General features: G+C 33.2%; 1 protein-coding gene across 1 annotated transcript in view; it reads right to left on the bottom strand.

The window, feature by feature from the left end:
• Nucleotides 1-15,028, bottom strand: part of LOC143076029 (myb-binding protein 1A-like protein) — a 41,919-nt gene that overhangs the window by 6,989 nt on the left and 19,902 nt on the right. Inside the window, exons 15-24 of the mRNA XM_076251640.1 lie at nt 14,801-14,868; nt 11,539-11,595; nt 10,399-10,452; nt 9,943-10,038; nt 9,087-9,156; nt 8,106-8,248; nt 6,956-7,016; nt 6,360-6,580; nt 1,582-1,715; nt 252-309 (exon numbers count right to left, since the gene is read on the bottom strand). Of these exons, the coding sequence (XP_076107755.1) occupies nt 252-309; nt 1,582-1,715; nt 6,360-6,580; nt 6,956-7,016; nt 8,106-8,248; nt 9,087-9,156; nt 9,943-10,038; nt 10,399-10,452; nt 11,539-11,595; nt 14,801-14,868 (962 nt within the window). The remainder of the gene's footprint in view (nt 1-251; nt 310-1,581; nt 1,716-6,359; nt 6,581-6,955; nt 7,017-8,105; nt 8,249-9,086; nt 9,157-9,942; nt 10,039-10,398; nt 10,453-11,538; nt 11,596-14,800; nt 14,869-15,028) is intronic.

The raw sequence follows: 15,028 nt of genomic DNA, 5'->3' as shown, positions 1-15,028 counted from the left end.
GACCAAAAACTTTAACCTGAAGCTGGACAGACGGACAAATTAACAAACAAACAGACAAATGAACGAAGGAACAAACAGACCAGGAAACATAATGCCTATAAATGGGGCATAAAAAATGTGATTCACTGCTCTCCACCATATTTGTATTTTTATGTTCCTTTATAATTTGTCCGAGAATTTCTCTGCATCATTTAACTTCTATAGCGTAAACCATGCAAGCTAATATTTCCTTTTGCAATATTTTCTCTTACCAAAACAAGATCTCCAGAAAGTGGTGTTCTAACCAGTGTTTCTACCAAATCTAATACTCTGTAAAACATAAAATTAAATTAGTTCAATTTAAAGGTTCATACTTTTTTATGGTAATTATATCTGTTCGATTGGATAGCTAAATGAATATGGAATCAATCAATCAATCAATCAATCAATCAATCAGAACTTTTTTTTAGTAGTTTAATTTATTCAAAGCTTTGCAGTCAAGTGAGCTAGAGGTTTTTTCTCAAATAAATAATTAGAAAAAAAATCAGCTGATTTCATTGAGTGTGCAGATAAAGGTAATATCTTTGGTTAGCTTGCTTGCTTGCTGAACTATGAAATCATTATTAGGTTAGGTATACTACCCTCCTTTAAGAGTAGACTAGTCCAAATGATAACCAATCTATCTGTCTGTAGGACTAGACTACTTTGAAAGGAGGGTAGTACACCTAACCTAATAATGACCTTACAGTTCAGCTAGCAAGCATGCTAACCAAAGATATTACTTTAACTTACACACTCAATAAAATCGGCCGTAATTGTCAAAGACAGGTTGCAAATATTGAAGTGATATTTTGAGACAGACAATATTCATTGAAGTTAAGTGAAAACTTGTATTAATTATCAGAATAAAAACAAAACTTTGTTTATGCAAGGGTATACTTCATTGAAGGAGTTTTGCATCATATTGATAAATATATTTTATTAGGTAAATTTATGAATTAGAACATAATAAAGATTTTTATTGACTTCTAACTGTCTTTTGGTTATTTGTGTTATTAAGTTGACCATCTAATTACTGTAGATTAATTTATTTTCGTGAGTACCAATTTTCTTGCTTGGAGGAAAACTTGCATTTTCATGGAAATTTAATTCTGTGGTTTTTGGCAAAGTCTTCATTCATTTAGAAAATTTGTAATTCCTTGAATATTTAAATTCGTGGTTCTCCTGTACCAAGGAAATCCACAAAAAATTGATATCTGATATTTGTTAGGGACGACATTAAAAGATCGATGTAGGAAAAAAAAATTAAATTAAATAGTTTGGGGGTGGGGTGGGGTTAAATTCTGCAAGTTTTGTATATCTAAAATTGATTTTTACATATATCCCTATTGGTTAATCAATTTTTTCCAAATTAAGTTAAGAGGGGGGGGGTTAGTGAAAAAACTACTTGAATCAAGTTTTTTATCCTACATTGAACTTTTGATGTCGTCCCTTAATGAATCCAAAGAAACATATTCCCCACAACTCCTTTTATTGAAGATTGATGGAAGACAACAGATAAGATCAATACAGATCAGCATGTCATGCTTTAGTTTAACCAACCTTAATTTGAAAGAGCCAAGTTGTCTTTGTGTTTCTTTTTTCTCCTTGTCTTTGTTTCTCTTGGAGTTTTTAAACACCATCGCCAAGGCAGCATCTAACTTAAACATCTCACTGTCACTCATATCTTCATCCTCCTGTAAAACAAGCACAAAAACTGTAATCCAATACTGTGGATTTATTATTATTCGTTGGATACCAATTTTCGTGGGTTTCGTGGGTAGAGGTGAACCACAAATTCAATTTTAAACGGATAACATATTTTCAATAGGCTTTGTATTCAGAGATTGGCAAAACCACGAAATCAAATATCCAAGAAAATGCAAGATTTCAGCAATCCACGAAAATTGATACAGACAAAATAAGTGAATCGGCAGTATCTAAGTTCACAGTATTTTATTAGAAAAACTATTTTCCTTCAAAAGGCTGTTTCAATAAAGCATACATGTTGCCCAAGGAAGCAACTTTGAAAATAGGGGAACCACCTACAAAAGCTGTATTCCAAATAGGTAACTTTACAGTTATTTCAGCCAAATTTAATAGGGGCAGATTTTTTTTGGAAGAGGTGGATATAGTATGATAGTATGGGAAATCTAAAAAATGTTACCGAGCAACTGCTCTTTTTAATGATGTTTTCCAATATTTTTCAGACCCTTTTTATCTCTTTTATAACTAGATGTGTCAAAGCTACACGAATGGCCCCGTCTCAAAATGTTGAAAACAAGTGAAACTGCGAGCTACTGCTCACTGATGATACCCCCGCCGCAAGTGGATAATATTAATAGTGTAAAAATATGCAAGTGTTCGGTAAACAGGAAGTAGTCGAGTGATGAATCTGAAAACGCATCACACGGTATAGCTGACTTATATAAATCCTGAAACTAAATTTCAGAAATCCTTGTATTGTAGTTCCTGAAAAAAAATGTGACGAAAATTTTTAACTTGGTTATTATGTGTAAAATCATACAAGTGTTCGGTAAACAGGAAGTTGTCGAGTGATGAATCTGAAAACGCATCACACGGTATAGCTGACTTATATAAATCCTGAAACCAAATTTCAGAAATCCTTGTATTGTAGTTCCTGAGAAAAATGTGACGAAAATTTTCAACTTGGCTATCATGTGTAAAATCATACAATTGTTCGGTAAACAGGAAGTTGTCAAGTGATGAATCTGAAAACGCATCACACGGTACGGCTGACATATATAAATGTTGATACCAAATTACAGAAAGGGTGGATGTGTAGTTCCTGAGAAAAATGTGACGGAAGTTTCATGGGACGGACGGACGGACGGACGGACTGACGGACGGACTGACAGACAGAGGTAAAACAGTATACCCCCCCTTTTTTAAAGCGGGGGTATAAATATGCAATTTTAATAACACATGTGGACGCAAACATGATGGTAGTCTCACATATAAAAAATCAGCTCAAAATCTGGACGCGTATAGAAAAAAAGTATAACTGATTTTCAACAATTTTCAAAATTGTAAACCCTTAATTTTGGAATAGATAAGTGGAGCGGAATGAAAACAAGTGAAACTGCGAGCTACTGCTCACTGATGATACCCCCGCCGCAAGTGGATAATATTAATAGTGTAAAAATATGCAAGTGTTCGGTAAACAGGAAGTTGTCGAGTGATGAATCTGAAAACGCATCACACGGTATAGCTGACTTATAAAAATCCTGAAACCAAATTTCAGAAATCCTTGTATTGTAGTTCCTGAGAAAAATGTGACGAAAATTTTTAACTTGGTTATCATGTGTAAAATCATACAAGTGTTCTGTAAACAGGAAGTAGTCGAGTGATGAATCTGAAAACGCATCACACAGTATAGCTGACTTATATAAATCCTGAAACCAAATTTCAGAAATCCTTGTATTGTAGTTCCTGAGAAAAATGTGACGAAAATTTTCAACTTGGCTATCATGTGTAAAATCATACAAGTGTTCGGTAAACAGGAAGTTGTCGAGTGATGAATCTTAAAATGCATCACACGGTATAGCTGACTAATATAAATCCTGAAACCAAATTTCAGAAATCCTTGTATTGTAGTTCCTGAGAAAAATGTGACGAAAATTTTCAACTTGGCTATCATGTGTAAAATCAGACAAGTGTTCGGTAAACAGGAAGTTGTCAAGTGATGAATCTGAAAACGCATCACACGGTGTGGCTGACATATATAAATGTTGATACCAAATTACAGAAAGGGTGGATGTGTAGTTCCTGAGAAAAATGTGACGAAAGTTTCATGGGACGGACTGACTGACTGACTGACGGACGGACTGACGGACGGACTGATGGACGGACTGACAGACAGAGGTAAAACAGTATACCCCCCCTTTTTTAAAGCGGGGGTATAATTAAACTTGATCTGTAACTCATCATGGTTAGCTCACATACCAAAAACTAGCCCCAATATCTGAAAGCATTTAGAAAAAAGGTCTGTATAACTGGGATTTTTAAAAATTTATTAAAGTCAAAAGCCCTAAATTACAGCAAAAATTATACGAGTGGAACGAAACTTAAACTTGATCTGTAATTCATCATGAGTAACTCACATATAACAAATCAGTCCAATATCTGAAAGCGTTTAGAAAACAAGAATGTGTCCACAGTACACGGATGCCCCACTCACACTATCATTTTCTATGTTTAAAGGACTGTGAAATTGGAATAAATTCTCTAATTTGGCATTAAAATTAGAATGATCTTATCAAAGGGAACATGTATACTAAGTTTCAAGTTGATTGGACTTCTACTTTATCAAAAACTACCTTGACCAAAAACTTTAACCTGAAATTTGCACTATCATTTTCTATGTTCAGTGAACCGTAAAATTGGGGTCAAAACTCTAATTTGGCATTTAAATTAGAAAGATCATATCATAGGGCACAGGTATACTAAGTTTCAAGTTGATTGGACTTCAACTTCATCAAAAACTACCTTGACCAAAAACTTTAACCTGAAGCCAAAAACTTTAACCTGAAATTTGCACTATCATTTTCTATCAGTGAACTGTAAAATTGGGGTCAAAACTCTAATTTGGCATTTAAATTAGAAAGATCATATCATAAGGAACATGTGTACTAAGTTTCAAGTTGATTGGACTTCAACTTCATCAAAAACTACCTTGACCAAAAACTTTAACCTGAAGCGGGACAGACGGACGAACGAACAGACGAACGAACGAACGAACGAACGAACAGACGGACGGACGAACGGACGCACAGACCAGAAAACATAATGCCCCTCTACTATCGTAGGTGGGGCATAAAAAGTCCTTATAACAGTGATTTTCAACAATTTATCAAAGTCCATAGCCCGTAATTTTCGGCAAAAATTAACTAAGCGGAACAAAACTTTAACTTGATCTGTATGTAACTCATCATGCTTAACTCACATACCAAAAATCATCCCAATATCTGAAAGCAATTAGAAAACAAGAATGTGTCCAAAGTACACGGATGCCCCACTCGCACTATCCTTTTCCATGTTCCATGGACCGTGAAATTGGGTAATTATCTAATTTGGCATTAAAATTAGAAAGATCATATCATAAGCAACAAGTGTACTAAGTTTCAAGTTGATTGGACTTCAGCTTCATCAAAAACTACCTTGACCAAAAACTTTAACCTGAAACTCCCACTTTCATTTTCTATGTTCAGTGGACCGTGAAATTGGGGTCAAAAGTCTAATTTGGCTTAAAAATTAGAAAGATCATCTCATAAGCAACAAGTGTACTAAGTTTCAAGTTGATTGGACTTCAGCTTCATCAAAAACTACCTTGACCAAAAACTTTAACTTGGACGGATGAACGGAACCACAGACGGACGGACGGACGGACGGACGAACGGAGCCACAGACCAGAAAACATAATGCACCTCTACTATCGTAGGTGGGGCATAAAAATGATTTTCAACAATTTATCAAAGTCCAAAGCCCGTAATTTTGGCAAAAATTAACAGAGCGGAACAAAACAATGATCTGTAACTCATCATGGTTAACACTCATACCAAAAATCAGCCCAATATCTGAAGGGGTTTAGAAAAAAACTCTGTATAATGGTTTGTTGCGGAATGAAGGAATGACAGAATTTCGATATGACAGACAAAGGTAAAACTATATGGCACTGACAACTTCGTTGCAGGGCCATAAAAATCTGCCTCCTATCCAATATGAAGAACTAACCTTTAGAGGGTCTTTTTCTCTAATACTTTTAATAGTACAAAAACACTAGCACATAGATTAGCATGATGCTATCTTAATACCATGTATAAGCTACATGTATTAGTGATACTTTCGATTAATTATTACCAGTGATGTACCAATTTTCCATACATTTCATGGATATATGTGAACCACAAATTTGAATGATTAATAAAGTTCACATTATCAATAGGCTTGTATGTTGACTTGAGCAGAACTAAACCTCTAGGGAAAGAAGTTGAATGAAACAAATGGAAAATAAATTCAAAGATCTGGAAAAAATTAATGGAGATGTTGAGAAATTCAAGAGAGGAGCACCTCTACTCCTCAATAGACCCCTTCAACCATATTGGATAGGGGTAGATTTTCAGAATGGAGGTAAAAAGGGTGTAAAAAATATGGAAAAACATCGTTTAAACAGAGCAGTTTCTTGGAAACATGCATAGGATTTCCAATACTTTCATACTATTTTCACCTCTTTCAAAAAAATCTGCCCTTTATCCAATATGGCTGACTAACAAGAAGGGGGCCTAAAGAGGCTGATGTTGATCCCTTAGCTACATTTATACCTCCTCATCATCATCTTCATCCCCCTCCTCCACAGCAGCAGGGCCTAAAGCTGATTTGATAGCAGTCCTGAACTCTTCATCCACTTCATCCTCCTCTGACTCACTGCTATCTATATCATCATCAGCATCCGACTCCTCCATTTCTTCTGCCTCTTTTTCATCTTCTTCTCCCTCCTCGTCAGATTCTCCCTCATCATCAGATTCCATGTCTTCCATATCATCTGAAATTTAAAAAATTAAGCTGAAAATGTTAGCTACTTGTTTTCATCATTTTTTTCATAAAATTCAATCAACACAAATATTTGTCTTTAATCAATACTGTCTACTATATTACATGATTGTCTGGGTGGATCTAGTTTACTATGTTATAGATCATCTTCAGGTTAGCCCAATGCACATTTTTTTAAAAGATAAAACTATCATTTATCAAACGCTTCTAAAATGGTGTGCTCCTGATGTTATGCAGCCATATAATACACTGGGAAAAATTAAGAATAGGTACAAAAATAACATTATAAGATTTTCCACGCAACAATAAGACCATACATCTTAATGAAAAAACCATTACCACAATTAATGCATATTCCAGAACTAACCTTCATCATCCTGTAAGTCAAATAAACTGTTATCTTCACCTGGCTTCTGTACTTTTAATACCTAGAAAAAACATAGATTCATTATCATGATGTCTTGAATGTATATATACTGAATGATTGATTGGTATTTTAACGCCACTGCTTGCATTTCCTATCATGATTTTCTTGATAGAGGGTTGCTGCTCCAAGAGTTCCAAATGGTGAAGTTGAAATCATCCCTTCGTAAATTTTACGGACGCCATCGCGAGTTGGTTGACCGTTATGGAAAAACCGTTTCACAAATGATATCGTATATGTTCCTTACGTCTTAACTACAATCCCCTTCCCTTTCATGAATTTGACCTACCGAATAAGACTATTTACCGGATTTGTTATCACATAAGCAACACGACAGGTGCCACATGTGGAGCAGGATCTGCTTACCCTTCTGGAACACCTGAGATCACTTCTTGTTTTTTGGTGGGGTTCCTGTTGTTTATTCTTTAGTTTTCTATGTTGTGTCATGTGTGCTGTTGTTTGTTTGACTTTTTCATTTTTAGCCATGGCGTTGTCAGTTTGTTTTAGATTTATGAGTTTGACTGTCCCTTTAGTATCTTTTGTCCCTATTTTACAACAATATTGTGCTATTTTGTGGAAGTCTGTTTTCATTGGTGGAGGAAGCCAGAGTGCTTGGAGAAAACCAATACCTTCGGTAGAAATGAATGCATATAAATTCAAATCTTATTCTTTCCATTTTGAATAATAAATTTTAACTGATCAGACTGGCAGATCTGATCTATTAAAAATACGTCATTTAACCTTTTAACAGATTGTATAAAAGATGGAGATGGATTAGCTATGTTCTTAGAAGACCAGCGGAGGACTTGACCAGAGTCGCCCTAAGATAGACACCTGAGGGGAAAAGAAAGAAAAACAACTTGGAGAAGAACAGTTGAAGCTAAAATGAAAGAACATGGAATCAGCTGGGACAAAATAGAAAAGAAAGAGCAGAAAAGAGACCAGTGGAAATATCTAGTCCTTGCCCTATGTGCCTCAGGGCATTATTAGGACTAGGTAGGTAGGTAGGTAGGTAGGATAAAAGTAAAACTGAACTGGTTAATTGCAGGCAAGGTGGTTCATATTTGTTTGATTTATAATGTAGTGAGCATACCTCTGTAATCAAAGACATGGCTTCTGGGGTGATGTGCTTTGCCATACAAGCACAGACATTATTAGCAACCATTCTGGCAAATGTTGACCCTTGTGACATCATGCTGAGCAACAGTTCTGTTAATACCTCAATCCAAGCAGGTTCTGAAAGATATATAATATAGGAAAATTTTTCTCTGTCAGAAATCATCAAACTACAATTAAGATTGAAGATTAAAACCAAGATTTATGTTAGAGGTGGAATTCTGATGTCATAACCTCAAATCTGCACGAGATAAAATCTGTTTACAATTTCAGATTTTTTAAACTTGTAAAACATATGTATATTCAATTTGTTTAAATATGCATCTTCTTGTTCCGGTTATTTTTGCAGGTATAAAATTTCGCGATTTTCATTGAATAATTGATGAAATATTTTGACGATCATTATTTTGGCCGATTCAATGTTTTAATCTATATCTTTGCATGTGCACTTTTAAATTAGCGGAATTTATTTTGGCAATTTTGTTCTATCCACTAAAATAAGTGAAAATTTACACTTTCAACTTTTTATTAGATATGAATAATTCATAATTTCTAATGACTATTATATACTGTTGAAACATTAACATATCTCACCTGTGTATCATTTATTAAAACTATGCAAAAGTTGAAAAGTTGATATACCATGAAAGAGGTGTGGGATGAAATAATCTCCATGAAAATTAAATATGCCAAAGATAATGCAACTGCCTACCAAATACTATTTACAAACTATAATGATTGCTGACGCGACACATGCCAATGCTGACAGTAGAAACAGCAAGCATGTCCAGCATCTAAGACTTTGGCAAGGCAAAACACGGATACTTTCTTTAATACCAGTTTTTTTCAAGCTGAATGCTGATTTGATTATTTTCAGTACTTATGTATTGATTTGGTCTCTCCCTATTACATTTTTTTCAAATATTAAGAAAACTATTTATAAATAGTAACATATTACCTTTTTTAGGGGTCTTGCCGACAGATTTTCGTTTTGTTTCTGATGCTTTCTTATAACAGACTATCAAATCCTGAAAGAGAATAATTAAGAAAAAGAGTGATCATATTTTTACAAATTTGAAAAATCTAAACACAGATTTTTTTGGCTTTTTAAGTCAACTGTAAAATGATAAAATGTCATGACCATCTACCATTCATAAAAATGATTTTTTTCATACAAGAGAAATATTTTTAAAATGTTACACCAAAAACCTGTTCAAGTGTTCACTTTATTTTTTTGTAACTAGTCAGTAGCTAGTTTCAACTTTAATGAGGCACTCTTTACACAAAAATCTAATATGAATCCAATATTCATTTGTTGGTTAATCAACACAGTCAAGTCAACGAATAATGCAGTTGAGTGCCACCTGAGTAATATTGATTTCAATTTAAGTAAATGTTAAAATAGGTAAAACTAAAATTGAACTGATAAGTATCAAGATAATAATTAGTCATTCAATATTAATAACTATGTCTTAATTAAAATGATATATTTAAAAAAAAAAAAAATAAAAAAGAGAGAGAGAGAGATTGTATGCAAAGATTTCCATGTGAATAAAATATGAATATTATTTTTAAAAATTTGGGAGAAACAAGATGCAAATAAAAGGAGCAATGCAACTTTTTTGAAAAAGTGATATCAATCTTTCAGATATGTTGATTTTCAACTGAGAAGTGCCACATCATCATATTTATTATCTATAATACTTTTTATCAAGGCAATATGTAAATTTGGTTAAAGGACTATGCTAGAAGCCCTCACATTTATGCAATTTTCAATCCATTATCAGGAATAGGGAAAGTATTACTAAACGTACCTCTAAGCCTGAATTATCTGAACTGCCATCAGTAAATATTTGTATGGCATTAAAGAGGAACAATAATTCAAATGCATGGTTGACTGGTGTGTCTTCCTGTAAAAATATCAAATGTAGAATTTACAATCAGTTTAATGATATATACACATTCAAAGTACCAGGTAAGCATTCAATTTTAAAAACCTCATCCATATATTCACCAAATTGGTATATCTTTATAAAATCTAAATCCATTTATAAACTAGGGCAAAACAAATGTTTTTTTTTTTTATAAATTTTGACCTACACTAAACTTTGCAATTAAAAGAATATCCGATATTATATGTAATAAAAAAATTTAAAATTGTCTTAAGTGGTTAATTTATGTCGACATTAAAATCAAAAGTTGGAAAGTAGTCTCATTGGCACTCATACCACATCTTCCTATATCTACAAACAATAAAGCCTTTTACTTACTTTACTATGTATTTCTTTCAAATGCTTGAAAACTGTATCCCAGTCTGCTCTTGCCTGTGAAAACATGTCAGAACAATTTTCAAAGAATGAATAATTTATTTATAGAGTAATCAACCAATCATAATCATCATAATACTCAAACTAATATGGCAGCAATTAAGAACTGACGACAATTGAACTAGCACGTCTGTTGATTGTCTAATCCCAATAATACATGGACACAATCATTTCTGAATTTACAATTAAAGAAGGAATGGACTAAAGGGAAGACAGACAGATAGACTCTCTATCACTCTATACCAGTGGCAGATCCAGAAATGTCCATAAGTGGGGCTCACTGGCTGCCTAAGAGGGGGCCCGCTCCAGTCATGCTCCAGTGATTCCCTATATAATCAACCAAATTTTTCCAAAAAAAGGAGGGGGGCCAAGGCCACCTGAAAAACCCTCTAAATCTGCCCCTGTATACCTTCAGCTTCAGGAAAGCAAGGGTTATAGAAAATATTTCTTACCTGAACTACAAAAAAAGACATGTGTATTATAAATGAAGTGGACAGCAGCATTAAAACATGTGCACTTCGGATAGGAAAAATGTGTCTACAGAATACAGGGCCACCACTATTGTGTGCTTTGTCTAGATGCCTTTTTGTGTTTCTTTTTTACATATTTGTCTGTATTTTTTATTTTAGATTAAAATTATTACATAATGTTGACTGTTGCGCCCTTATTTTGACATTTTTACTACTTGTGTCTGTTTATTTTATGGGACTGTCATACAAGTGATAGGTTTAGCAAGCTATAAAACCAGGTTTTATCCACTTTTTTCTTCATAAAATGCCTGTACCAAGTCAGGAATATGACCGTTCAGTATTTTTGGGATTCTACTTTTTTGGATATAAATGTATTACAGTAATGTGTGATGATCTTGATGAGATAACAATCTAACAATGACATAAAAGCAAACAGATGGTTCAAAGTCAATACTGCCTGCATACTAGGCAGCTCAATTCCTATAACTATTTATTTAAAATTGTCGTTGGAGATTTAAATGAAGTCTTTATAGTAAGTTTTTTTTTTTTCTATTATTACTACAAAAATAGCACAAAATCTGCTGTGTTGACGTCTAGATATCATCACAATTACCTGATGACGCATAGGTTTGACTAGAGCTACTGTATTGGTCTTGTCATCTAATAAAGTCTGAAAAGTAAACAAATTAACATTATTTTGAATGCCTACCATTTAAAACATGTGGACATAACACACAAACAATGCCCAAAATTAACTTTCTGTCAGTCAGTAGATGTTTCACTATATAAAGTACACTTTCATTTTGAGAATTGAATAATATTTCTAATCAAATAATGAATATAAAACAGACAAAAGTTTACTTCTGTGTAAGTTCATTTCTTCATTTTACTAAATTTACTGTCGATTTATTATAATCAGTTGGTTACCAATTTTCATGGATTTCATTGGTACAGGTGAACCACGAATTTAAACATTCTTGATCAATGAATTGCAAATTTTCTATAGGTTTGTATGCAGACTTTGGCAAAACCACCAGGCCTCGACAATAACGCTTGTCCGATTGTCCTGTACCAGAGGTAATAAACAGCTGCGCCATGAGCGCATGATACGCCCGACGTCTTGTGTGGAAGTTTTATGCAATAATCATAAATAGTTTCTGAGGAAGTTTTAAGCAATAACCATTTATTGTTTTTGAGACACGGCTGGACATGTGAAACCCCCCCCCCCCCCCCCCACCCTGTTTTTTTTTTTACAAATATCACTAAAATAAAATTTTGAATCAAACCAAAAAGTATACAGATCTTTAAATTAGTATAACAAAGAAGTGTGTACAGTTTCAAGCAATAATCATAAATTGTTTTTGAGATACGGCGTGACATGTAAAAAAAAAACTCCCCTTTTTTACAAAATACTCAATAACTCAAAAATAAAATTTTGAGTCATCACCAAAAAGTATACAGATCTTTAGATTAATATAACAAAGAAGTGTGTAAAGTTTTAAGCAATAATAATAAATCGTTTTTGAGATACGGCACGACATGTAAAAAACCCCTCCCCCTTTTTTACAAAATACTCAATAACTCAAAAATGAAATTTTTAATCATCACCAAAAAGTATACAGATCTTTAGATTAATATAACAAAGAAGTGTGTAAAGTTTTAAGCAATAATCATAAATCGTTTTTGAGATACGGCGCGACATGTAAAAAAACCCTCCCCCTTTTTTACAAAATACTCAAAAACTCAAAAATGAAATTTTGAATCATCACCAAAAAGTATACAGATATTAAGATTAATATAACTAAGAAGTGTGTAAAGTTTGAAGTAATAATCAAGAAACGTTTTTGAGATACGGTTCGACATGTGAAAAAAAACACACCCCTGTTTTTGTTACAAAGTGCCGTAACTCAAAAAGTTTAAATCTTATTTTCACCAAAAAGTATACAGATCATTTGACCATCATAAGAAACAACTATATTAAGTTTCATGAAATTTGGATAAGTCGTTCTCAAGTTACGGTGCGACATGTTTACGCCGGACAGACGGACGGACGGACGGACACTGGACATTTGTATACCATAATACGTCTCGTCAAAATTTTGACGGGCGTATAAAAAAGGTCGGACAAGTAAAAGCTATACCAAGCTTGTCCGATGGGACAAGTAGAATCATTCTGCAGAAAATAAATTTTAATCAAACTTTGATGAACAAAGTATAATTATTAACAAAAAAACAAGAAAAGAAGATTTGTTTGACATCTTTCCTTTTTAAACTGAAACTAATTGAAACTTTTTATTTCTCAAGACCCCTCAGACTTGCAATCGATAATTTAAAACTGGTTATTTGTCAAGTACTTTTAACAGGTAAAAAGCACACTTTTCTCAGAAACCAGTCTTACCGATCCCATTCAACCATGTGCTTTTTAAATAAGGTAACTTTAAAAGACAGTTTGTCACCAGCTTGGAAATGATTGGGCTCCAAGTTTAATAGACAGTTGGGCACTGTAGGAGACATATTTCATAGACATGATTAATATACAGTTTTGCAAGGCAGTAGACATTTCTGGACCAAGACAAATCAGAACTTCTTTTCCTAACTTATTTTGTTGCTTTATAATAATTAATACCAATGTCCATAACGTATTTTTTAAATAAGAATGAGGAAATTATTTACCATAAAAATCATCAAATCACGTTTGATCTTTATGTAGAAAAAACAATACTTGCAATGCAGTGACCTATAGTTGTTAATTTCTGTGTCATTTGGTCTTTTGTCTCATTGACAATCATACCTCATATTCTTTTTATTGATTGCATTTGAATAAACTTTTTTCAACTTTTAAAAAAATAGGATAAAAATCCAATGAGTGTACATTTAGAGGCCAATCAGATGGTGCCTCATGTGCAAAGTATGATGAGACTTTAGCATTGATAAAAACTAGAACCTAAGTCCTGTGACACAACTAAATTCAGTTGTTCGTTGCTCATATCTTTTAAAAGTATTTCAAAGGATATAAATCAAATTCTGTTCAATTTTTTTTAATTCATTTTGTTCCTTGAATCAACTTGAAATGCAAAAAAGGTTAATATTAAGATTTTTTTTGGACAAGTTACAATCTCATTCGGACAAGTAAGTTTTGGTATGTACTTGTCTTACTGGACAAGTTGAAAAAAAGTTATTGTAGAGGCCTGACCACCAAAATATAGACATTCTTCAATTTATGAAAATAAATGAATCCATAGAATTGTAATTTTATATACACATATATCATATTGGAAACAGTGTTTCTGGTATTAGAGGTAAAAGATTGAACCTTTATTTCTCAAGTTTGAAGATTCCTAAATCTCCTTGATTTTTTAGCTACCACAATATAAATGTAAATATATAGCAGTGTTTCTAGTATTGGAGCTCAAAGATTAAACCTTTATTTCTAAAGTTTGAAGATTATACAATATCCTTTTTTTTTAGTTTAAACATACTTATTTATAGTTGATTGGGAAACAAGTTATTGCAACTTATATTAAACCTTTTCCACTTTGCGGGTGCAAGTGCTGTCTTGTAGCCACATTGGCCTACTCTTTTTCGAAATCTACAAGGGTGTCTTTTAAGTGCAAGATATATGGCTCTCTCTTATCACAGGTCAGCCATTTATCATCCCCTTATGAGGGCCTATCATTGTTTCTCAAGACCATACTCGCAAATGGTGTCAAGGGAGAGACGAAAAATTGTTTTTCTTTGGCTGTGGTAAATGAATGAATAGCAGTGTTTCTGGTATTAGGGCATAAAAGATTAAACCTTTATTTCTAAAATAAGTAAGAAGAGCATAAAATCTCCTGATTTTTTGGGCTGCCATAAATTTAATGTCTAGTACTTACCTGAACATATGTGGCCAGAAGATAAATTGTATCTTTGTAGGCATGTACTGATAACGTCTTAGAATTTTCTGAATAAGATAAAAAAATATTCATTGCTTAGGTTTTAAAAATAGCTTGTATGCAAAAAATCATTATGGGATCGAAACTATTATATGCCCTTAATATAATCATTTTGAGGTCTTTCTTCAAGTCTTTATAGCTTTTTAGTTTTCTTTACACTAAAAAATG

The sequence above is a fragment of the Mytilus galloprovincialis genome, chromosome 5 (genome assembly GCF_965363235.1).
Source record: "Mytilus galloprovincialis chromosome 5, xbMytGall1.hap1.1, whole genome shotgun sequence".
Classification (NCBI taxonomy): Eukaryota; Metazoa; Mollusca; class Bivalvia; order Mytilida; family Mytilidae; genus Mytilus; species Mytilus galloprovincialis.
The sequence above is the reverse complement of the archived record's forward strand: the minus strand, read 5'-3'. Positions and strand labels throughout refer to the sequence as shown.